Source organism: Bombina bombina, chromosome 5 (assembly GCF_027579735.1).
Source record: "Bombina bombina isolate aBomBom1 chromosome 5, aBomBom1.pri, whole genome shotgun sequence".
In the NCBI taxonomy this organism is placed as follows: Eukaryota; Metazoa; Chordata; class Amphibia; order Anura; family Bombinatoridae; genus Bombina; species Bombina bombina.
Window position 1 is genome coordinate 439,770,878 of NC_069503.1, and position 27,160 is coordinate 439,798,037.

The window sequence follows — 27,160 nt, forward strand, 5'->3', positions numbered from 1 at the left end:
GCTTATCCCCCGTCTTACTGGTCTATTTATTACTTCACTAGCATTCCAGACAATGAGACAAACCTTTTTTATATTTTGGTGACGTTCATCAATAAAATGCTTGCCCAAAGCAGATCAGGGATTATTATGTTCTATATAAGACAAATGTTCCAGAATACGAATTCTTACGTCTCAGGTCGTCATTGCAACAAATTGACCCTTACATTGGGAGCATTCAAATAGATTACATAATGTGAAGCACAATTTATGCATCCACGTACTAAAAGTCTTTGTAGTTCTGATGCAATCACATGAGCGGCAATGTGTATTGCCACACTTATATGTTCCTTTAACCATAAGACAAGCACTTCCCGTATTTTTAGGGTTAGTACGTAACATACTGTGGACAGTGTATTGTTCAATGTTTCTCCCGTAGGGATGCAGATTCATATATTCAATAATTTCTTTAATAGCATTATCACCATAAATGCTCTGTCTAAATCCCAAAAGAAAAAAAATGTCCAGTTTAAGGGACAGTCTACTCCAGAATTGTTATTGTTTAAAAAGATAGATAATCATTTTATTACCTATTGCTACGTTTTGCATAACCAACACGGTTATATAAATATACTTGTTACCTCTTTAATTACCTTGTATCTAAACCTCTGCAGACTGCCCCCTTATTTCAGTTCTTTTGACAGACATGCATTTTAGCCAATCAGTGCTGACTCCTAAGTAACTTCATGGGAGTGAGCACAATGTTATCTATATGGCACACATGAACTATCACTGTCTAGCTGTAAAAATGTCAAAATGCACTGAGATAAGTGGCAGCCATCAAGGATCTAGGAATTAGTATGAGCCTACCTAGGTTTAGCTTTCAAGAAAGAATATTAAAAGAACAAAGCAAATGTGATGATAAAATTAAATTGGAAAATAGTTTAAAATTGCATGCCCTATCTGAATCATGAAAGTTCAATTTTGACTAGACTGTCCCTTTAAAAGGAATGGATTTGATACCTACACTCTCATTTATCTATTTTGCTCCATTTTCCTGTAAATTAACTCAACACACAATTGCAGACGATCCTCACTCTGCTACATATCTGTCACTTACTGGCCTCAGTATAGGTGATACAATAAGCTACTGTAGAAGAATGCAAGTTTTACTGACAAATTTAACTAGCTATCACCTGAGAATCTCTATGTTAAAAAAAGAAGATATTTTACCTCACAATTTCCTCAACTCAGCAGAGTAAGTTCTTTGTAAAAAGTTATACTCAGCTGCTGCCCAGCTGCAGGTAAAAAAAAATAAAAAAAAAAATATGAAGAAATGAACAGCAGCCAATCAGCATCAGCAGTGCTGAGGTCACTTAACTCTCATGAGATTTCATAGTAAACTTCCTTAAGCTGAATAGGGAAATAAGATGAGTGTGCATGAAAGCTCGCTCTTTCCGCTGTCCCGGGACAGACATACTGATTTGCTGCTTAGAAGTCCTTTACAATGGGATGTGGCTACTGAGAAACTTTTAAGGTAAAATATCTTTCTTTTTTACATAGAGATGCTCAGGTGATATTTTCTAGTCTTCTTTCTACAGTTATACTGCATCACTTTCAAGTGTTTAAACATTTGGGTATTATGGCCCTTTAAGATCATCATTGAAATTTGTCTCCTCACTACATAAGTCAAGTAAAATCTGACACTGGTAATACTCCTTTGTGAAGTTTGCAGAATAGTACTGTTTCTTTTATGGTTCAGATAGAGAATATCATTTTAAACATATTTCCAATGTACTTTTATTATCTAATTTGCTTAGTTCTCTTCGTATTCTTTTCTGGAAAGCATACCTAGATAGGCTCAGGAGCTGGTGGTGATTGATGGCTGCACATAATATGCCTCTTATCATTGGCTTACCAATGTGTTCAACTAGCTCCCAATAGTGCATTGATGCTCCTTCAATAAAGGATCCCAAGAGAATGAAGCAACATTGATAATAAAGGTAAATTGGAAAGTTGTTTAAAACGGTGTATTCTGTCTGAATTGTAAAAGAAAAAATGTCTACTTATTCCTAGCATTATAGTTTTTAAGATTAAGATTTTCTGTATTTTCACAAATAAACAAAAAGAAAATATATTCACAGGTAATCAATGTGTAAAAAAGGATTTACAAATTGTCAATTGTACATTCTCTGTAGTCAATTGTGAATCGCATTTCCGTGTAGGTCCACTATAGTTATGCTAGATTGGTTATCTATCTCTCACATGTTTAACCTCTTAAGGACATATGACGGAATTTTTCCATCATAAAACAATTGAGCAAACTGAAAGCTGTGTCCTTAAAGGGTTAAAAAGAAAAAAAAAACAAACAGTAAACATATCGATGTCAAGTGTTGATACTCAGAAACAATCTTCAATTAGGTAATCAAAGAAAAGATCATTGCAAATGAGCAATAGTTCTATTATGAGTTTGAGGGGATCCGGTCCATTGCTAGCCCTGCTCTGCGTGTGTTATTATTCATGGATTCAGAGTAAATTATTTAAGGTTCCCAGACCTAGCATTATAGTTCTAACTTTATTCCAGAACACAAAGGTTTCATAAACTTCTCAAAAGATGCAAGGATTCTGTCCTATGAAAAAGATTGCGAGACAAAACATCCTTACTAAATTGATCTATTAGTTAAAATTTACACTTATTGGATTAGGAGCTCTTCCGCTATCGATTACTTCTCATTATCTTACTTAAGCCTTTAGCACTTTGGCAACTTGTAATTCCTTGCTTAACTAGATTTGTATTTTATTGTTTAAGCGCATATTGGGCAAGTGCATAAAATATAATCATATTAAACAGAAAATAAAAAAAAGATAAAGGTCTGCAAATGTGCAGGATATCATATCTTACTTCTATACTTTGAAGTCTTTTGGAAATGTCTTTCTTGCTGATAGTTACCTCAAATAATAATTTATTTATGACATCTTAAATTCTAACTTCACAGACAGCCGACATATTAAATGTTTTGTCAGGATAAATATTCAGAAGTATAGCTTATCTCACCAAAATTGCTGGCGGCTAGTAGATCTTCCAAATGCAGCACCATGGCTTTGATATCACTGTCCTGTTGATAGCAAAAAGTAAACATTTTTAAATACGTACAAATATATAAAAAAAAAGGTAGTGAGAACATGGTACATATTAACAGTAAAACTGTCATGACATTTATATCTAGGAACTTAAAGGGACATTAAACGGTACTTTCATTATTTATTTTGCCTGCTTCGGCTGTAATTTAACTCTGAACATTGAATTGTTTCCACTCCCCTCAGAGAGACTAAAGTGCATTCTGTGGAAGGAAAAATCCTGACTCTCTTTCATGCTGCACAATGATTGGCTGCTACGTACAGGAACTTGTTTATATTTGCCCAATAATTGGCCAAAGCAAAGTCAGTAAAATAAACAACATTCAAAAGACTTTTCAATATGAATGTCTCGGGTTTGCAATACATTTCTAACAATTTCAAACAAAATTTCAGTTTTAAATGCTTTTAAAACCTATATTTAGAATGCATACATAAACAAAATAACTTTAATGTTCCATCAATGTTTTTTAAGAACAATTTATTAGGCATGTGCATTCAGAAGTTTTGTATCCCTCCGAATGAGGAAGGCGGCCCTTCGTGCCGGTTGGCTATTTTCAGTGCCGAATTTATACTTGTGAAACAGAAGCATGCTAAAATCTGTGCAAATACACAAATAACTGTTTTTATATTTGATCTCCATGTCTCCACAATGACAAAATTAACAACCCATAATGGCTGTTGATCACCAAAACTGAATGGACCCAGCCACTCTCACCAACTAACCAGGTCACACATTGTCATTCTGCTGGTACAGCATTCTCTCCTCTTCTGACAGTCTTCTCTCTCTTTGCATGAAGAACTGTTTATATCTTTTAGATACGTTTTCTTCATGTTTTTACATTTAATTGATGTTGATGACGTGTTCAGTATAACTTTTATTTCGCCCAAATTTAATGTTTATCAAACTTGTCTGTTGCTGTAATTGGCATTGTCACTACATTTTGCCTGAGCATGGGCAAATCAGTAACCAATAAGTTATCATTTAACCAATGTGTGTTATCGTTAGATCTGTGGGTGCTGAGCATTTATCAAGTGCATTTGGCTGTTGAAGTTAATGCTGTCAATGTGTTATATGGGTGACTTTTCTGCTTTTGTTCCAATGTTAACAAAGATGTTCCATGAGCCAAAAAACAACCGATAAACAACAATAAGATTGAAATCAATCACTATGGGCCAGATGACGAGTAAAATGCTGTTGAAAGTAAATGTGATCACTTGAGCGCAATTAAAGTTAACACGTTAACGCGTGTCGGGATAGCGCAACCTCAGTGCTTTGGTTAACTGTTTTGTGAAACAAAAAAGTGTCACAAAACACATAAAAAATATGCTAGAAGCTTTTTGCGTGCATCAGGTAGAACATTGGAATGTGAAATATTAACAGTAAATACACAGTATTTAACACTTTATTAAAAATGAATATTGCATAAATATGCTTTTCATGTTTTCCTGGACTTGACTACAAAGGGCTCCAATACACTTATATATATGTCTGTATGTGTGTACATGTGTATTTATGTGTTTATATGTGTATATGTCTGTAAATACATAAATACACATATAAATACATCTCTAGACACATATAAACATATATATATATATATATATATATATATATATATATATATATATATATACACAAATAATGTATATGTATGTATCTCTATGTTAAAGCCCTTTGCCAGCCTTTTTTTCCTAACACCTGAGATCTCATATCTTTGAGCCCTTGTAACATGTAATCTGAGCGGTAAACCTAACGCATGAAAAACAGCCGCGATAAATCCCTTTTCGCTTGCAAGTAACTGTTAACACCCACTAATAATCTGGCCCAAAATGATGAAAGCTTTGACTAATCTATAGCAACAGCAATATACCTATGGCAATCACTAAACAACATATATAATTTGCTTATAGCTATATCCCCTCAATATGCATCCATTTGCTAACTGCAAGACAAATACCTTGCATATACAACTTTAGTGTTGTTATGTTTAACTAATTCAACTATTCTTGTGATTAAACTGTGTATAAAGAAGGTATGGTTTGAATTTGAGAGCCCTTTTATATGTTTTAATTTCTTCCTGTATCCTAAAAATTGTCAGCAAAAAACAATTTAGAATGAAGGGAGCACACGCGTGTTGTTTAACAGTATTATTCCCAGTGCATGTAGATTGTGCAAGCAATCCAGCTGTGCTTATATGAGCTGGGTATGATTGTGTCTGTGGGCACAAGAAAGAAAACTGTACATCTAAGGCAATTTTAACTGTAAATGAATTGAATATTATCTTATTTTAGTGTCATGCATGTTAACTTTGATGCTCTATTTATTAGAATCGTGCCCTGAAAGCAGGATTTTTAATTTATAAAATGCACACAATATTGAATTTATTATTGTCTCTTTAACATTTCCTAAATTGTGCTTTGATTCTATCTGTGAACTAAGCATGTAAGAACTTACCAGATCAAAATGTTATTATACCATCCTATATTTTATATTATAAGAATTCAATGAGTTATGAAAATATATTTTAACACTGGATGGTATCAGCACTTATGACATGACAAAGTACACTAGATTTTTGGTCTCTTACCTACTACTCTCTTCAAAGGGTTCCACCAATGTTGACTGTAATGTTGACTTTTAGGGGTAGATTTACCAATGTCTGTCCTACAGATATCACCAGAACTGCTTGCGCAATGCCGCCCCCTGCAGATTCGCAGCCAATCGGCCGCTAACAGGGGGTGTCAATCAGCCCGCTCGTATAGGATCGGGTGGATTGAAGACCACAGCCTCAGAGGCAGCGGACAAGTTATGGAGCAGCGGTGCTTCATAACTGCTGTTTCCAGCGAGCCTGAGGGCTCACGCGGAAACAAGGGCCATTCGGCCCTGGTTAAATCTACCCCTTAGTGTAAAACTGTATTTTTTCTACGAGACATCAGCACTACAAATAGGAACTGTTTTGTATTTAGTTCTTTAGTCTCAGCTAAACTACACCAAATTTCAGCTGCAGTTGTTAAATAGAGATGGAATAATGATGTTTGCAACGTACAGTATATAGGTAAACTATTATATTTTTTTCCCATGCAGCACTTAGGAAATAATACATGCAAAATGATCCCTTTCTGCTGTCCTTCCCAATTTTTTCTGATTTTTATGTATGCTGCCACCTTAAACACTTTACTGGTGCTAAAAATACATATTCAGGCAAGAAGTCAGGCAATGTATTTCTTCCACTATAATGTCCCTTTAAACAAAGATAATTGGTTGACTCCGAATGAGCCATTAGACTGCTGAGATGTAATTAGCTTTCCCACACAAAAATAAAAAAACTCCTCAATGTAATGCAGCCAACATGGAGCTGTAATAAGGAATAAATTACCTTTTAATAACTCCTGTTTGCACTTACAGAAATTCTATTAAATAAAATATCTACACTTCAACAGTAAAAAATTAGAAATGGTTTAGCAAGAGAATATATATATATATATATATGAAATCTGTATTAAATTATCCATCAGAAGACCAGAGGGCCAGTTGCAAATGTAAAGAACAAGTTCAGCTGTGAATTTCACAGAGTAAACATGCAGTTGGAACTTAAGGTATTTTCCATCACTGTATCATATTGGGCTTTTTTGTGAGGTCTTCAAATCTGCAGTCATTCCAATCCATGCAATAACCAATGACACAAGGTTTTCATCAGCATTCATGGCACCATAATTTACATTGAGACATTTAGACACTGGCATTCCGATAATTAAAGGGCCATAATACCCAAATGTTTAAACACTTGAAAGTGATGCAGCATAGCTGTAAAAAGCTGACTAGAAAATATCACCTGAACATCTCTATGTAAAAAAGAAAGATATTTTACCTCAAAAAATCCTCAGTAGCCACCTCCCATTGTAAAGGATTTCTAAGCAGCATATTAGTGTGTCTGTCCCGGGACAACTGAAGGGATGAGCATCGTGAACTCTCATATTATTTCACCAATCAGGTAAAGGAAGCTTACTATGAAATCTCATGAGAGTTAAGTCAAATTTCATGAGATCACAGTAAGAGTTCATGACCTCAGCACTGCTGATTGGCTGCTGTTCATTTCTTCATTTTTTTTTAATTTTTTTACCTGCAGCTGGGAGCAGCTGAGTATAACTTTTTACACAGAACTAACTCTACTGAGCTGAGGAGATTGTGAGGTAAAATATCTTCCTTTTTAACATAGAGATGCTCAGGTGATATTATCCTGTCAGCTTTTTACAGTTATACTGCATCAGTTTCAAGTGATTTAGCATATGAGTATTATGTCCCTTTAAGTAAACACTTTTCCCAGTATTGTTTTACTTTTCAAATTCGATACATTGGGCCTCTAAAAAACTCTTGATGTTTGAGCGACATTTCTCAGTTATTCACACAGGCTTTTTTCACCAGTGCCTGCACATAGAAACATAGATTTGACAGCAGACAAGAACTATAGAGCCAGCAGGTCTGCCAATATTTACTAAAAGTATAAACCTATCTAGTTGGTAGGACAGCCTTATGCTTATCCCAGGCATACTTAAAGTCCCCCACAGTGTTTGTCACCCTTTCTGTAAAGAAGTGCTTCTGCAAATTACTCCTGAACAGTCTCTAATTAGGCCAATTAGGCGGCTGCCTTAGGCCTCGCGCTCACTGGGGGCCTCGCGGGCCGGCAGACTAGTTAATTAGTAAGATTGGACTGGTGTCCAGCCAGGCATGACAGACTGCCCTTTGAGGCGGTGTCTGCCGCACGTTTCACGCCGCAGCGGCGTTAATGTTCAGAGACTCATTCTCTGAGGGAGGAGTAACTGTCTGTCTGATAGTCTCTTCAGTGGGTCTCTGTCTCCCACTCCCTGCCTTGATGAGGGAGGAGTAACTGTCTGTCTTCGTCCCCCACCCCCTGCCTTGACCCATCATCATGTCGCCCAGTGACGAGAAAAGAAGCGTCGCTCAGGAGGAAAGTCAAGATTCTTGACTCAAGAGTCTGCAGCCAGGTCTAGAAGACAAGGTAGAGAGATCGGAACAACCATGCAACAGTCGCGGTTTGCGACTGGGCCCTTGAGGTCCGCAACTCTTGGGGGGCCACTGCTGCTACTGGCCTCCTGCTCCTGCAATGCCGCATGGTGTCTGTCTCAGTCTGTTACTATGTGTAGCACTAGCAGCACGCTAGGAAGGACTCACATCGCCAGAAATCAACCCGGTCGAATACGATCAAGTTGATTTACACCCCCTGCTAGCAGCTGATTGGCCGCAAATCTGCAGGGGGAGGCATTGCACCAGCAGTTCACATAAACTGATAAATGCTGAGAGCATATGCTGTCGGCGTTTATTGGTGTGCAGCGGATCATGTCCGCTCTCACAATGATAATTCAGCCCTTATCTCTCAATTTGTTTTAGCACCATGACCCCTGCTCTAAGTAGTGCACACTGCACTGCCATCATGTCAGCAAGATTAGACTGGGTGGAGCGGTGGGCCCTGTGCAGAGATGTCTGCCACTGCCGGCTGCCGTGATTGTGATGTGCTCTGTCTGAAGCTAAACATAAAACCCAGAGGCTCAGAGCTTCAGTGAGTGATCAGTGGGACTCGTGGGAGTAAAGTCTAGCGCTGGCTAGCTTTTATTACTCCTTAGTTACATCTGCGGCTCTGCCCTATCCGCTCATGTAAAAGGGAGAGGATCCTGGATAAGGCAGATGTGCAGCAAGTGCAAGCTGAGGAGGAGAGGAGTATTAGCCAGTGGTTAGAATTAGAAGACAAGGCTTGTGTGCTCATTGCTGCCTGCTTGAGGTCAGTGCACTTTGGCTGCAGTAGGCAGCGCTGGAATTTTTACAGATTCATTCCTCCCACATGTGATTCCATGCCAGTGGAAGCTTCCATTCTCAGGTAGAAACACTTGCCAGGGCCTGGGGATGCACCAAGGTGAGGCTAAAGGAGGAGTTCTATTGCCACTCACTGCCCATGTCCAGGGAAAATAAAAAGTAGATGTGGGTGCAGTAAGGAGCCACCAATTGAGTGAGTACCACTTCCTCTAGACTATTGCAATTGTGAATTGTTGTTATTGTTAATAATAAACTTAGCTACAAGGCTTACTTGCCATTATCCTATTGTTTAGTGAGTGTATTAGCAGGCAGATCATTAGCTCAACTTCCTGGCTATTTAAATGCATGTACATATATTCATATTATTATAACAATTTGTTATAATGACATGAATATGTGAACATGCATTTACAGAGCCAGGAAGTTGGGTTAATGGTCTGCCTGCTAATACACTCACTAAACAATAGGGTAATGCCAAGTAAGCCTTGTAGTTAAGACCACACTATTTGTAAATATTTTTGTACCTGGGGGTGGTCAGGTTGCATACAGTCAGACAGACCCAAGAGTGTGCGTCTAGTGTGCTGCATGTATGTATGTATGTAGTGTGTGTAAGTATTTATGTAGTCTGTGTGTGTGTATGTGTGTGTAGTATACGTGAGTGCGTCAGAGTGCTTGTGTGTGAGTCTGTGTGTGTGTGAGAGTGTGTGTGAGTCTATGGGGCATATGTATCAAGCTCCGTATGGAGCTTGATGCCCCGTGTTTCTGGCGAGCCTGCAGACTCGCCAGAAACAGCAGTTATGAAGCAGCGGTCACAAAGACCGCTGCTCCATAACCTGTCCGCCTGCTCTGAGCAGGCGGACAGACATCGCCAGAAATCAACCCGATCGAGTACGATCGGGTTGATTGACACCCCCCTGCTGGCGGCCCATTGGCCGCGAGTCTGCAGGAGGCGGTGTTGCACCAGCAGCACTTGTAAGCTGCTGGTGCAATGCTGAATACTGCGAGCGTATTGCTCGTTGTATTCAGCGAGGTCTGGCGGACCTGATCCGCACTGTCGGATCAGGTCCGCCAGACCTTGATAAATAGGGGCCTCTGTGTATGTGAGTCTGTGTGCTTGTGAGAGTCTGTGTGCGTGTGAGAGTCTGTGTGCGTGTGAGAGTCTCTGTGTATGTGAGAGTCTGTGTGAGAGAGTCTGTGTGTGTGTGTGAGTCTGTGTGTCTGTGTGTCTGTGTGTGTGTGAGAGAGAGTCTGTGTGTCTGTGTGTGTGTGAGAGAGAGTCTGTGTGAGTGTGTGAGAGAGGCTGTGTGCGTGTGTGTGTGTGAGTCTCTGTGTGTGTGTGTGTCTGTGTGAGTCTGTGTGCGTGTGTGTGTGAGTCTGTGTGTGTGTGTGTGTGTGTGTGAGAGAGAGAGTCTGTGTGTATGTGTGAGAGAGAGTCTGTGTGAGTTACTGACACAAACAGAAATGACACAGCATGTTTTGGTAGTATCATAGTTGGTATGTAATATATTTACCTTTGTAAATTCTCATGATCTTTTTTTTTTTGTCTTAAAAATGCAAGGCCTGGACAATAATACGCAGTAAAAGTATCTGCCATACTGTGTTATTTAGGCGACACACTACTGCAAGTAGTGTGTTTGTAGTAAAGGTCCTGTCACATAAAATAAGACATGATATTTTAATCGTAAAATATTTAAGGCTGATTACATCTATTGAGTCATTCCCAACAGATTTGGTTGGTTTTCAACTCTTTTATAAAATATTACTCTTTTTTAGGTGTCAGATTTAATGTCTACATGTGTATAGATTGTAGTTTAAGGTAGGAGCTCTCTCTCTCTCTCTCTCTCTCGCTTTCTCTCTCTCCCATGTCAATCTTCCACAAAGTTAATTTATTTTAAAGGGACATTAAACACTTTGGGATGGTAATATAAAATGATAATAATAATGATTGAACATGGCATCATATATCTGTGTTTTTATTTTTGTTTGGTCAGTTTTATTTCTACCATTTGGATTATGGCAATGTAGCAGACTCCCATTGTTTTATAGACACATAGGGGCCGATTTATCAAGAGCAGCCCCTAATGCCCCTGTTTCTGCACGAGTCTTCAGGCTGGCCGGAAACAGCAGTTATGAAGCAGTGGTCTTAAGACTGCTGCTCCCTGGTCCGCTGCCTCTGAGGCTGCGGTCTGCAATCCGCCCGATCCTATACAATCGGGTTGATTGACACCCCCTGCTAGCGGACGATTGGCGGCATATGCTGTAGGCATTCATCGATGTCTGTCGGACATGATACACTACAGCGTATCATGTCGGATAGACATTGATCAATCGGCCCCTAAAAATTTACACTTACATGTTATTCTCAGACATCTTTCTATCCAGCATTGTTTTAGTGGTTAATGTCCCTTTAAGCTTGTGGTGTGTAGAAAAGTGAAGGAAGCCATCAAAAATATGTCAAGCATATAGTATGTTTGTATATTTATCAAAATGTCTGAAAGAAGGGAAAATTCCTGTCTCGAGCACAAAGTTACAACATCTCTTCTGTTTGTAATTGACTATTGCATTCTGGGGGGGGACATGCAAATGAGAACACAGTGGTTCTCTGTTTTTGTTAAAGGGACAGTAAAGTCAAATTTAAACTTTCATGATTCAGATAGTGCACGTAATTTTAAGTGACTTCAGTTTGCTTATATTATTCAATATTTTTTTTTATCCTTTGTTGAAAAACATACATAGGTAGGCTCATGAAAAGCAATGCATTACTGGGAGCTAGCTTTTGATTGGTGGCCACACACATATGCCCTTTGTCATTGGCTCACTAGATGATTTCACAATGACTAAAGCATTGTTTAAAGTGTTTGATTTTGTCTGAGACTTACAGAATTCACTATCAAATAAATGTACCCAGCTTGCAGTGAAATTGATGGAGCTTTTTACTTTAATATAGAGCTCGATCAGTTCGGCAGCATGTTAGGTGAATTTGTTTGATAGTGAATAAGCCTGCTAGAAGTTTCTAGGATAGCGCAGTGCACTAATTTGTTGTCTTGGTCTTCTAATTATGTTTAGCAGGTAGTGGTGAACCTACTGAGTGACCTGCAGCTGCTACAGTTTAGATAAATAGGAGTTTTATTTTTTATATTGTGTAAATATATAAAAGAAACCATACAATACAGAAAATATTCGCAACTACAGCGGTGCAGTGACTTAGCATGGATGGAAACAATCTGAATAATTGAGAGACCAGAAGTAGTAACAACATCAATCGGTCAAAAGTTCTGTTCCTGCATTGGTCCTTCAATACTGATAATTTTGGTGTTCTAACATTCTGTGTGTTAGCATACTGTTGTGTGTAGTTAATAATAAAAATTAGCAGAATTTAAGTTTTTACTCTTTTACAGCAATATGCATAAAAGTGGAAGAGAACGTGACAGTGGCAGAAAGTTTGAATCCGGTCATAAAAAAAGAACATTGCTTTTGAGGATTGCAAAGAAGACTTACGTGGCTCTATGCAGAGTTATTTGAAGACAGTGAAGATAAGTGCATGTGAACAAGTTCCTGAGCATGAACATGAGAAAGGGGAGTCTGTTTTGACTGAAAGAGAAGACTATTCACAACCAAGCACTTCTATTCAGACTGAACAATATAACATTTTGTGTGGCACTAAAGAAGGAGCTACAGAAAAACCCTTAGATTCAGGTTCTAACCCTTCAGAGTCTGGTTATCAGCCTCTTAGTTATGATACTGGAGAATGGACTTTCCCAGTAGAAGAAAAAGATAGAGTCTGTTATATCCAGAAAGGACCAATAAAAAAAGACATTTTTCTACCTTTCATTATACAAGGGTTTTAAGAGACAAAGTGAAACAAGATAGGTGCTGGTTAGTTTATTCTAGAAACAAGGACTGTGTTTTCTGTTTTGTTGTTTATTCTCAGCATCACAGAGAGCGTCTGATGGTTACAGCAATCGACTTAGTCTTCATGAAAACTGTTGTGACCACTTAGAGAGCATTGTTACATGGATGGAAGCTGAGAAGCGATTCAGATGTGGAGAAACTTTAGACTCTTCAATTAAAAAACAAATACTTCTTGAAAAGCAACGTTGGCGGGAAATTCTAGAAAGGCTTTTAGCCACAATTCAGTACCTGGCATCTCATAACTTACCTTTTAGAGGTCACTGAGAATAGTGGCAATTTTATAGACCTCATCAAGCATGGCACCAGGTTTGATTCTGTTCTTTATGAACACTTACAGAGAATAGAAAAAAAACTTATTCATAACCATTACTTGGGACAAACATTCAAAACAAATTAATTGCTTCGATGGCTAAGATCGTCGAGCAGACAGTTATTGACAAGATTCTCCATGCAAAGTATTACGCTATCATTCTTGATTGCTCTAGAGATGCCACATCGAACAGATGACTGTGATATTACGCCATGTTGATGAAAAGTCAGGAGATATTGAAGAGCATTTCATTGGATTTATACCAGTTGAGAAAACTACAGCTGAAGAACTAACAAAAACCATACTGCTTGAAATTGATGAATTGGGTTTAGAAATAAAAAAAAACTGTAGAGGGCAAGGATATGATAATGGAACTAACATGCGGGGAGAGAAAAGTGGTGTAAAACCCAGAATATTAAATATCAATCCTTTAGCTTTTTTTACACCCTGTGGCTGTCACAGTTGGAATTCGGTACTTGGAGATGCAGCAGCATCTTGTTCAAAAGCAAAAACATAATTTATGCTAACCTGATAAATTTATTTCTCTTGTAGTGTATTCAGTCCACGGGTCATCCATTACTTATGGGATATATTCCCTTCCCAACAGGAAGTTGCAAGAGGATCACCCAAAGCAGAGCTGCTATATAGCTCCTCCCCTCACATGTCATATCCAGTAATTCGACCAAAACAAGACAAGAAAGGAGAAACCATAGGGTGCAGTGGTGACTGAAGTTTAAATTAAAATTTAGATCTGCCTTAAAAAAGACAGGGCGGGCCGTGGACTGAATACACTACAAGAGAAATAAATTTATCAGGTAAGCATAAATTATGTTTTCTCTTGTTAAGTGTATTCAGTCCACGGGTCATCCATTACTTATGGGATACCAATACCAAAGCTAAAGTACACGGATGATGGGAGGGACAAGGCAGGAACTTAAATGGAAGGAACCACTGCCTGTAGAACCTTTCTCCCAAAAACAGCCTCCGAAGAAGCAAAAGTGTCAAATTTGTAAAATTTTGAAAAGGTGTGAAGCGAAGACCAAGTCGCAGCCTTGCAAATCTGTTCAACAGAGGCCTCATTCTTAAAGGCCCAGGTGGAAGCCACAGCTCTAGTGGAATGAGCTGTAATTCTTTCAGGGGGCTGCTGTCCAGCAGTCTCATAGGCTAAACGTATTATGCTACGAAGCCAAAAGGAGAGAGACGTTGCCGAAGCTTTTTGACCTCTCCTCTGTCCAGAGTAAACGACAAACAGGGAAGAAGTTTGACGAAAATCTTTAGTTGCCTGTAAATAGAACTTCAGGGCACGGACTACGTCCAGATTATGCAAAAGTCGTTCCTTCTTTGAAGAAGGATTAGGACATAATGATGGAACAACAATTTCCTGATTGATATTCCTGTTAGAAACTACCTTAGGCAAAAACCCAGGTTTAGTACGCAGAACTACCTTGTCTGAATGGAAAATCAGATAAGGAGAATCACAATGTAAGGCAGATAACTCAGAGACTCTTCGAGCCGAGGAAATAGCCATCAAAAACAGAACTTTCCAAGATAAAAGCTTAATATCAATGGAATGAAGGGGTTCAAACGGAACACCTTGAAGAACTTTAAGAACCAAGTTTAAGCTCCACGGCGGAGCAACAGTCTTAAACACAGGCTTAATCCTAGCCAAAGCCTGACAAAAAGCCTGGACGTCTGGAACTTCCGCCAGACGTTTGTGTAAAAGAATAGACAGAGCAGAAATCTGTCCCTTTAACGAACTAGCAGATAAGCCCTTTTCTAAACCCTCTTGTAGAAAAGACAATATCCTAGGAATCCTAACCTTACTCCATGAGTAACTCTTGGATTCGCACCAATATAAATATTTACGCCATATCTTATGGTAAATTTTTCTGGTAACAGGCTTCCGTGCCTGTATTAAGGTATCAATAACTGACTCCGAGAAGCCACGCTTTGATAGGATCAAGCGTTCAATCTCCATGCAGTCAGCCTCAGAGAAATTAGATTTGGATGGTTGAAAGGACCTTGTATTAGAAGGTCCTGCCTCAGAGGTAGAGACCATGGTGGACAGGACGACATGTCCACTAGGTCTGCATACCAGGTCCTGCGTGGCCACGCAGGCGCTATTAGAATCACCGATGCTCTCTCCTGTTTGATCTTGGCAATCAGTCGAGGCAGCAGCGGAAACGGTGGAAACACATAAGCCATGTTGAAGACCCAAGGGGCTGCTAGAGCATCTATCAGCGCCGCTCCCGGGTCCCTGGACCTGGATCCGTAACGAGGAAGCTTGGCGTTCTGGCGAGACGCCATGAGATCCAGTTCTGGTTTGCCCCAACGACGAATCAGTTGAGCGAACACTTCCGGATGAAGTTCCCACTCCCCCGGATGAAAAGTCTGGCGACTTAGAAAGTCCGCCTCCCAGTTCTCCACGCCTGGGATGTGGATCGCTGACAGGTGTCAAGAGTGAAACTCTGCCCAGCAAATTATCTTTGAGACTTCTAACATCGCTAGGGAACTCCTGGTTCCCCCTTGATGGTTGATGTAAGCCACAGTCGTGATGTTGTCCGACTGAAATCTGATGAACCTCAGTGTTGCTAACTGAGGCCAAGCTAGAAGAGCCTTGAATATTGCTCTTAATTCCAGAATATTTATTGGGAGGAGTTTCTCCTCCTGAGTCCACGATCCCTGAGCCTTCAGGGAGTTCCAGACTGCGCCCCAACCTAGAAGGCTGGCATCTGTGGTTACAATCGTCCAGTCTGGCCTGCGAAAGGTCATGCCCTTGGACAGATGGACCTGAGAAAGCCACCAGAGAAGAGAATCTCTGGTCTCTTGATCCAGATTTAGTAGAGGGGACAAATCTGAGTAATCCCCATTCCACTGACTTAGCATGCATAATTGCAGCGGTCTGAGATGGAGGCGCGCAAATGGCACTATGTCCATTGCCGCTACCATTAAGCCGATTACTTCCATGCACTGAGCCACTGATGGGCGTGGAATGGAATGAAGGACACGGCAAGCATTTAGAAGTTTTGACAACCTGGACTCCGTCAGGTAAATTTTCATCTCTACCGAATCTATAAGAGTCCCTAGGAAGGAGACTCTTGTGAGTGGTGATAGAGAACTCTTTTCCACGTTCACCTTCCACCCATGCGACCTCAGAAATGCCAGAACTATCTCTGTATGAGACTTGGCAATTTGAAAGCTTGACGCCTGTATCAGGATGTCGTCTAGATACGGAGCCACCGCTATGCCTCGCGGTCTTAGAACCGCCAGAAGTGAGCCCAGAACCTTTGTAAAGATTCTCGGGGCCGTAGCTAACCCGAAGGGAAGAGCTACAAACTGGTAATGCCTGTTTAGGAAGGCAAATCTTAGGTACCGATAATGATCTTTGTGAATCGGTATGTGAAGGTAGGCATCCTTTAAGTCCACTGTGGTCATGTACTGACCCTCTTGGATCATGGGTAGGATGGTTCGAATAGTTTCCATTTTGAATGATGGAACTCTTAGGAATTTGTTTAAGATCTTTAGGTCCAAGATTGGTCTGAAGGTTCCCTCTTTCTTGGGAACCACAAACAGATTTGAGTAAAATCCTTGCCCTTGTTCCGTCCGCGGAACTGGGTGGATCACCCCCATTACAAGGAGGTCTTGTACACAACGTAGAAATGCCTCTTTCTTTATTTGGTTTGCTGATAACCTTGAAAGATGAAATCTCCCTTGTGGAGGAGAAGCTTTGAAGTCCATAAGATATCCCTGGGATATGATCTCCAACGCCCAGGGATCCTGGACATCTCTTGCCCACGCCTGGGCGAAGAGAGAAAGTCTGCCCCCCACTAGATCCATTTCCGGATAGGGGGCAATCCCTTCATGCTGTCTTAGGGGCAGTAGTAGGTTTTCTGGCCTGCTTGCCCTTGTTCCAGGACTGGTTAGTTTTCCAGGCCTGTCTGTAACGAGCAACAGTTCCTTCCTGTTTTGGAGCGGAGGAAGTTGATGCTGCTCCTGCCTTGAAGTTTCGAAAGGCACGAAAATTAGACTGTTTGGCCTTTGATTTGGCCCTGTCCTGAGGAAGGGTATGACCCTTACCTCCAGTAATGTCAGAGATAATTTATTTCAAGCCGGGCCCGAATAAGGTTTGCCCCTTGAAAGGAATATTAAGCAATTTAGATTTAGAAGTCACGTCAGCTGACCAGGATTTAAGCCATAGCGCTCTGCGTGCCTGAACGGCAAATCCGGAGTTCTTAGCCGTTAGTTTAGTTAAATGTACAATGGCATCAGAAACAAATGCATTAGCTAGCTTAAGTGCTTTAAGCTTGTCCATAATTTCATCCAATGGAGCTGTGTGAATGGCCTCTTCTAGAGACTCAAACCAGAATGCCGCAGCAGCAGTGACAGGCGCAATGCATGCAAGGGGCTGTAAGATAAAACCTTGTTGAACAAACATTTTCTTAAGGTAACCTTCTAATTTTTTATCCATTGGATCCGAAAAAGCACAACTATCCTCCACCGGGATAGTGGTACGCTTAGCTAAAGTAGAAACTGCTCCCTCCACCTTGGGGACCGTTTGCCATAAGTCCCGTGTAGTGGCGTCTATTGGAAACATTTTCCTAAATATAGGAGGTGGGGAAAAGTGCACACCAGGTCTATCCCACTCCTTGCTAATAATCTCTGTAAGCCTTTTAGGTATAGGAAAAACGTCAGTACACACCGGCACCGCATAGTATCTATCCAGCCTACATAATTTCTCTTGAATTGCAACTGTATTACAGTCATTCAGAGCCGCTAAAACCTCCCCTAGCAATACACGGAGGTTCTCAAGCTTAAATTTAAAATTAGAAATCTCTGAATCCGGTTTCCCTGGATCAGACCCGTCACCCACAGAATGAAGCTCTCCGTCCTCATGTTCTGCAAACTGTGATGCAGTATCAGACATGGCCCTCACCGCACCAGCGCGCTCTGTCCTTATCCCAGAGCTATCGCGCTTGCCTCTTAATTCTGGCAATTTAGATAATACTTCTGTCAGGGTATTATTCATAATAGTGGCCATGTCTTGTAAAGTGATTTGTATGGGCGTCTCTGATGTACTTGGCGCCACAATATCACACGCCTCCTGAGCGGGAGGCGAAGGTACTGACACGTGAGGAGAGTTAGTCGGCATAACTTCCCCCTCGTCGTCTGGTGATAATTCTTTAATAGATAAAGACTGACCTTTATTATTTAAAGTGAAATCAATACATTTAGTACACATATTTCTATGGGGTTTCACACTGGCCTTCAAACATAATAAACAAACAGATTAATCTGTGTCAGACATGTTTAAACAGACTAGCAATGAGACTAGCAAGCTTGGAAAACACTTTGAAATAAGTTTACAAGCACTAAATAAAACGCTACTGCGCCTTTAAGAAGCACAAAAAATTGTCACAGTTGAAATAACAATGAACCAAATCAGTTATAGCAACCAAATTTTCACAATAAATGTATTAAGTTAGCAGAGCATTGCACCCACTTGCAAATGGATGATTAACCCCTTAATACCCAAACCGGATAAATAATATAGAAAAAAACGTTTTTTAACACAGTCAAACACACTGTCACAGGTCTGTTGTGACTGATTACCTCCCTCAAAATGACTTTTGAAGTCCCCTGAGCTCTCTAGAGACGTCCTGGGTCATGCAGGAAGAAACAGGAAGACAGAGACTGAATTTTTACTGCGCAAAAAAGCGCTAAAATAGGCCCCTCCCACTCATATTACAACAGTGGGAAGCCTCAGTTAACTGTTTCCATGCAGAAATATAAGTCAGCCATGTGGAAAATTCATGCCCCAATAAATTTTATCACCAAAGTACCTCACAAAAACGATTAAACATGCCAGCAATCGTTTTAAACATCTTTTTATTTTTATTTTTTAAAGAGTATGTGTCTTTATTGATAAGTCTGATACCAGTCCTTCTACTGCATTTAAGACTTATTACATTACTTCAGTAATAGCAGCATTTTCTTAGTCAAATTCCATTCCTAGAAAATTACTTTACTGTATATACATTAATCAGCCTGATACCAGTCACTTCCACTGCATTTAAGGCTGTACTTACATAACATCGGTATCAGCAGTATTTTCTTAGTCAATTCCATTCCTTAGAAAAATATTTTACTGCACATACCTTATTTGCAGGGGACCCGCATGCTATTCCCTTTCTGAATTTACCCCACTCCTCAGAATGTGCGAGAACAGCCAGTGGATCTTAGTTACTTCTGCTAAGATCATAGAAACACAGGCAGATTCTTCTTCCAAATACTGCCTGAGAAAAAAACAGCACACTCCGGTGCCATTTAAAAATAACAAACTTTTGATTGAAGAAATAATTAAGTATAAAACACCACACTCCTCTCACGACCTCCTTCTATGTTGAGGGTTGCAAGAGAATGACTGGATATGACATGTGAGGGGAGGAGCTATATAGCAGCTCTGCTTTAGGTGATCCTCTTGCAACTTCCTGTTGGGAAGGGAATATATCCCATATAAGTAATGGATGACCCGTGGACTGAATACACTTAACAAGAGAAATTATTATTTGTTATTTTTCGGAGACTACACAATATTTTCTGGCTCATCCAATAGATGGGCTGTTTTAAAGGAAAAGGTAAATATTACTCTCAAGCCATTGTCAGTAGATATGTGCATGGCGAAAAAATTTGGTTCGGTTCGAATTTTGGTTCGGAACGATTCGAATTCGGAAAAATTTGAATCAATTCGGTTTGGATTTGTTTCGGATTCATTCGGATTCGAATAAATTCGGCTGGATTCGGTTTGATTCGGTTCGGTTCGGAAATTCGGAATTTCGGTAAGTGTTAGGTGGGATTAGACTAGTATTATGTACTGTATATTAGGTGTAACCCATAGCAAAGTGGTATAACCTAATATACTGTACAATACTAGTGTAATCCATGGCCATCCGAATCTACCGAATAAATCCAAATAAATCCGAACTAATTCGGATTTATTCGGTAGATTCGGCACTATTTTAATTCAGAAATTTGGATCGATCCGAATCCTGAATTTTACGAATTTGGCCGAATTTCCGAATCGATCCGAAATGAATCGCACATGTCTAATTGTCAGACACCAGATGGGAATGCAGAGTGGAGAGTATGAAGGATGTATGTTACCAACTGAAAGAAATCGCTGAGTGCCTGGAAAAGATGACAACGAAAAATAACAATCCTGCATTCTGTAGTAAATGTAATTCACTACAGGAAGAAATTCTCTCATACAAGTTGGGTTTATCACTTGTTATATGGTATGAGATTTTGGTGAAAATCAACCTAATCAGCAAAGTATGGCAAAAATCCAATATGCAGTTGGATACAGCATTGAGACATTTAGAAGAATTTATATTCTGGTTGGATGACTACAGAGAAAATGGATTTAATTCTGCCAAAGTTTCAGCAAACAAAATAGCAGAGGAACAGCAGATTCCCAGAGAATTTCGACAGTCCAGGATATGCAGGGCAAAAGAATGTTTGACTATGAGGGCCCAGATGAAGCCATTGTTAACCCTGCAGATAGGTATAGAGCAGAATATTTCAACATTATTGTTGACAAGATTCATGCAAGCGCTGCGCCTCGGTTTGAGGGTTTAGAAAGATATGTTAACAATTTTGGATTTGTAAATGATATATCATACTTACGTGTGAAATCTGATAAGGACCTTTTGCAAAACTGCAAAGAATTATAAGCTCTGCTTACTTTACCTAATTCTTCTGATTCTGACATAAATGGTTTAGAACTCTATGAAGAGTTACGAATGTGTGCCCGTACTCTGCATCCAAAATCGGATATGTTTAGCTCCCTAAAATACCAAATTGACAATAACTTAACTGATGTCTACCCAAACATCTATGTTGCGTTAAGACTGATCTTAAAGGGACACTCAAGTCAAAATTAAACTTCATGATTCAGATACAGCATGGAATTTTAAACAACTTTCCAATTTACTTCCATTAACAAAATGTGCACAGTGTTTTTATATTTACACTTAAACTCCTAAGAATTCACAGCATATACGTATATGCATTTGTGATTGGCTGATAGCTGTCACATGGTACAGGGGGAGTGGAAATAGACATAACTTTGCAATTTATTTAACAAAAATCTACTACTCATCTGAAGTTCAGACTAAGTGCTATTGCATTGTCTTCTTACCATGCATTTGTTAATTATGCAAATCTACAATGTTGACTGGTCCTTTAAGTATTTCCAGTTCCGGTTGCATCAGCCGAAAGGAGCTTTTCAAAGTTAAAATTAATAAAAACATACCTAAGATCAACTATGAGCCAAGAAAGATTATCTGCTCTGGCAACTTTGTCAATTGAACACGATCTGGCCTCAGAAATAAATTATTCATGGGTGATAGATTATTTTAAAGCTGCAAAATGTAGGAGAATGTTTTAAAACTCAACTTTTAGTGAGAAATGTGGTACTATAAAAAGCTCTACGTAAGCCTACATTTAGTCATGTTAAAAACTGCTGAAAAAGATTTGTTTATGAGCCTCAACTATAATTAGTACATACCGGTATATTGTTCTTTTGAATTTTATTACAGTTCAGTGGGTTTTTTTTGCTTTATTATTTAATCTATGTATTGTTAATTGTGTTGTGTTATTGGGTATATTGAATCTCAGGTTTCTTTCAGCTAGATTACGAGTTGTACGTTATGAGTGAAAAAGCATCGTTATCCAGTCGGGCAGAAGTTTTCATCCAGACGGCATCTTCTATCTTTATCCTTCCGGCACAGAGCGTGTCCATCTTCAAGACATCCGGCGCGGAGCATCCTCTTCATACGGTCCCAGCCGTACACTGAAAGTTCCCTTTAAGGGACGTCATTCAAAATGGCGTCCCTTGAATTCTGATTGGCTGATAGAATTCTATCAGCCAATAGGAATTAAAGGGTAAAAAATCCTTCAGTGTACGACTGGGACCGTATGAAGAGAATGCTCCGCACTGGATATCTTGAAGATGGACCCGCTCCACGCCGGAAGGATGAAGATAGAAGATGCCGTCTGGATGAAGACTTCTCCCGGCTTCGTTGAGGACTTCTTGCCGTTTGGATGAAGACTTCTCCCGGCTTCGTTGAGGACTTCTTGACCTTGGATGAAGACTTCTCCCGGCTTCATTGAGGACTTCTTGCCGCATGGATGAGGACTTCGCCGGCTGGCTAAGGATGGATGTCCGGTCTTCCAAAACTGTAAGTGGATCTCCAGGGGTTAGTGTTAGGTTTTATTAAAGGTTTATTGGGACATCCATCCTCATCCAGCTGGCAAAGTCCTCATCCACGCGGCAAGAAGTCCTCAACGAAGCTGGGAGAAGTCTTCATCCAAGCGCCAAGAAGTCCTCAACGAAGCCGGGAGAAGTCTTCATCCAAGCGGCAGGAAGTCATCATCCAGGCGGGCAGAAGTCTTCATCCAGACGGAATCTTCTATCTTCATCCTTCCGGCACGGAGCGTGTCCATCTTCAAGACATCCGGCGCGGAGCATCCTCTTCATTTGGTCCCAGCCGTACACTGAAGGTTCCCTTTAAGGGATGTCATTCAAGATGGCGTCCCTTGAATTCTGATTGGCTGATAGAATTTTATCAGCCAATAGGAATTAAAGGGTAAAAAATCCTTCAGTGTACGGCTGGCACTGTATGAAGAGGATGCTCCGCACCGGATGTCTTGAAGATGGACCCGCTCCATGCAGGAAGGATGAAGATAGAAGATGCCGTCTGGATGAAGACTTCTCCCGGCTTTGTTGAGGACTTCTTGCCATTTGGATGAAGACTTCTTCCGGTTTCGTTGAGGACTTCTTGCCACTTGGATGAAGACTTCTCCCGGCTTCGTTGAGGACTTCTTGCCGCATGGATGAGGACTTTGCCGGCTGGATGAGGATGGATGTCTGGTCTTCCAGAACTGTAAGTGGATCTTCGGGGGTTAGTGTTAGGTTTTATTAAAGGGACACTGAACCCAATTTTTTTCTTTTGTGATTCAGATAGAGCATGCAATTTTAAGCAACTTTCTAATTGACTCCTATTAATGCTCTATCTGAAACACGAAAGAAAAAATTTGTTTGTTTTTTTAAAGTGTCCCTTTACGGGTTTGTTGGGTGGGTTTTATTTTTAGTTTAGGGTTTGGGCAATGTAAAAGAGCTGAATTCCCTTTTAAGGGCAATGCCCATCCAAATGCCCTTTTCAGAGCAATGTGTAGCTTAGGTTTTTTAGATAGAATTTTATTTGGGGGGGTTGGTTGTGTGGGTGGTGGGTTTTACTGTTGGGGGGGGTGTTTGTATTTTTATTTGCCAGGTAAAAGATCTGATATCTTTGGGGCAATGCCCCGCAAAAGGCCCTTTTAAGGGCTATTGGCAGTTTAGTTTAGGCTAGCGGTTTTATGGTATTATTATTTTGGGGGGCTTTTTTATTTTGATAGGGTTATTAGATTAGGAGTAATTAGTTTAAATATTTGATCATTTCTTTTTTATTTTTTGTAATTTAGTGTTTATTTTTTTTTGTAATATAGTTAATTGTATTTGATTAATGTAATTTATTTAATTTTAGTGTAATGTTAGGTTTTACTGTAAGACAGGTTAGGTTTTATTTTACAGGTAAATTTGTATTTATTTTAACTAGGTAGTTAGTAAATAGTTAATAACTATTTAATAACTAATCTACCTAGTTAAAATAAATACAAACTTACCTGTGAAATAAAAATAAAACATAAGCTAGATACAATATAACTATAAGTTATATTGTAACTAGCTTAGGTTTTATTTTACAGGTATTTATTTAGTTTTAAATAGGAATAATTTAGGAATTAATTGTAATTTTTATTTGGAATTATTTTAATTATGTTAAAGTTAGTGGGTTTTAGGGTTAGGGTTACGTTAGGGATAGACTTAGGGTTAGGTTTAGGGGTTAATAACTTTATTATAGTGGCAGCGACATTGGGGCAGCAGATTAGAGGTTAATAAGTGTAGTTAGGTGGCGGCGACATTGAGGGCAGCAGATTAGGGGTTAATAAGTGTAGTTAGGTGGTGGCGACATTGGGGGCAGCAGATTAGGGGTTAATAAGTGTAGTTAGGTTGCGGCGATGTTGGGGGCAGCAGATTAGGGGTGTTTAGACTCGGGGTTTATGTTAGGGTGTTTAAACAAAAAAAAATTCCCTATAGACATCAATGGGGCTGCGTTACGAAGCTTTGTGTTAGGCTTTTTTTTAGCTGGCTCTCCCCATTGTTGTCTATGGGGAAATCGTGCATGAGCACGTAACAGCAGCTCAAAGCAGCGCTGGTATTTGTGTGCGGTATGGAGCTCAACGCTGCCATATCGCGCACAAACGCCGGCTTTTTTTAAGCTCGTAATACCAGCGCTATAGGGAGTGAAAAACCGCCGAAAATGCTACGGTCGTTAATATCCCTATAGCGCTCAAAACTCGTAATCTGGCTTTTTGTTTGGTATTTAAAGGGACCGTCTAGTCCAAAATAAACTTTCATAATTCAGATAGAGAATGTAATTTTAAACAATTTTCCAATTTACTTTTATCACCAATTTTGCTTTTTTCTCTTGGTGTTCTTGGTTGAAAGATAAACCTAGGAGGTTCATATGCTAATTTCTAAGCCCTTGAAGGCCACCTTTTCTCTCAGGGTATTTTGACAGTTTTTTTACCACTAGAGGGTGTTAGTTCATGTGTGTCATATAGATAACACTGTGCTCACGCACGTGGAGGTTAAGTGAGCCAGCTCTGATTGGCTAAAATGGATGTCTGTCAAAAGAACTGACATAAGGGGGCAGTTTGCAGAGGCTTAGATACAAAGTAATCACAGATGTAAAAAGTGTATTATTATAACTGTGTTGGTTGTGCAAAACTAGGGAATGTGTAATAAAGGGATTATCTATCTTTTAAACAATAACAATTCTGATGTAGACTGTCCCTTTAAGCTATTTATAATATTGCAGTTTGTACCATGTTCTAAACTTCCATGCACTATTGAGGAACAATGGTCTGTTTTTACTTTTTACATGTTTATCCAAAAAAACGTTTGTGGCATATTAAACATGTGCTGTTCAAGAAAGTGTTGTAAGATAATTGTTTTCTCAATAAAACACTGTTGACAAATATATTTCACATTAAGGAGAGAGCAACAATAATATTGAGTCATCGCCACACACTTTTTACCTATACCCAGGCCAGTGGTTGTGCATAGATATGTTTAGAATAATTAGTTAGGTGACAAAATAAAATTCTATGAGCAGGCCATTCCTTTTTTCTGGGATTGGTTAAGGGTTGCCTTAAAATATGCAACCTTTACAGTTAATTCTTATTATTGCATTTTTTTAAATGTATTTTTTACTATGGGTGTCAGTAGGGGCCTTCAACTTGAGATCATGAGCCCTAGTTTGCATGTTAATAAAAATACATCTTGCCAGATCACAAGTTGAGCACAAAAGTACAAGCGTCATGGAAGGATAATATTGCTCTGGCATTATCCTTAAAGCTTGCATGTTTACACTCAAATTACAAGTAAGTGATTATCATGAGTGGTCAAGTTATTCTTGTTTGATATCACAGATTCCAAAGGCTTTTTTTAGCACATTACTTTCTACTTCATACACATTATATATACACCTTACCCCTTTCTTTTTAACCCTTTTTTCTCAATTTATTAACCCTTAATTATTATTCATTCGTATTGCATAGTATCTTCAGGTGTATTAGAAAAAGGTTAAAGGGATAGTCTAGTCAAAATTAAACTTTCATGATTCAGATAGAGTATGCCATTTTAAGCAACTTTCTATTTTACTCCTATTATCAATTTTTCTTTGTTCTCTTGGTATCTTTATTTGAATGTAAACTTAGGAGTCGGACCATTTTTGGTTCAACACCTGGGTAGCGCTTGGTGATTGGCGGTAACAATTAGACACCAATCAGAAAGCGCTACCCAGGTACTTAAAATTGCATGCTCTATCTGAATCATGAAAGTTTAATTTTGACTAGACTATTCCTTTAATAGCAAGTGCAAATAGTTAAAGGGACAGAAAACTCAAAATTAAACTTGCATGATTCATTTTCAGACATTGTTAAATTAACTTCTATTTTCAAATGTGCTTTGTTCTTTTGGTATCCCTTGTTGAAAAAGAATACGCACATATCCTGCACTAGTGGAACTTAACTGCTGATTGGTGCCTGCACACATTTGTCTCTTGTGATTGGCTAGCTAGATATTTTTAGCTAGCTGCCAATGTTCCTTCAGCAAAGGATAACAAGATAATGAAGCAAATTTGATGATAGAAGTAAATTGGAAAGTTGATTAATATTGTAAGCTGTATCCAAATCACAAAAAAAAAATGTTGGGGTATCCTATCCCTTTTATGTCAGGTTTTCAAATTAACTTAAAATCACTTCTGCTACAGTAACTTTACATCCTTGCTCCACACCCAGGGTACAGGATGCGGTAGCAGCAACAAAAGGAAAACAAATAAACTTGTAATACCAAACTGAATGCTACAAGTAGCGTGCCCTGCACAATCAGCAAGTAATCTGGCCTTTGGGGGAATTTTTAAAATAAAAATGTCAAACTAAAGCTCAAAACACACTATAAAATATGAAATTCGTACAATGGGGCCGAATTATTAAACAGTCAATCGGCCCCAATGTATGCTTACCGGATAAATTTCTTTCTTTCCGGATATGGTGAGTCCACGGCTTCATTATTTACTGTTGGGAATATCACTTCTGGCCAGCAGGAGGAGGCAAAGAGCACCACAGCAAAGCTGTTAAGTATCACTTCCCTTCCCACAACCCCCAGTTATTCGACCGAAGGGAAATGGAGAAAAAAGAAGGAACCCAAGATGTAGAGGTGCCTGAGGTTTAGTCAAAAATAACTGTCATGAAATAAAGGGCAGGCCATGGGTTCATCATATCCGGAAATAAATAAATTTATCAGGTAAGCATACATTTTGTTTTCTTTCCAAAGA

At 39.3% G+C, this 27,160-nt stretch overlaps 1 protein-coding gene across 1 annotated transcript in view; it reads right to left on the bottom strand.

The window, feature by feature from the left end:
- Positions 1 to 27,160, bottom strand: part of NEK11 (NIMA related kinase 11) — a 625,868-nt gene that overhangs the window by 117,052 nt on the left and 481,656 nt on the right. Inside the window, exon 14 of the mRNA XM_053714299.1 lies at positions 3,032 to 3,092. Coding sequence (XP_053570274.1) covers positions 3,032 to 3,092 — 61 coding nt within the window. The remainder of the gene's footprint in view (positions 1 to 3,031; positions 3,093 to 27,160) is intronic.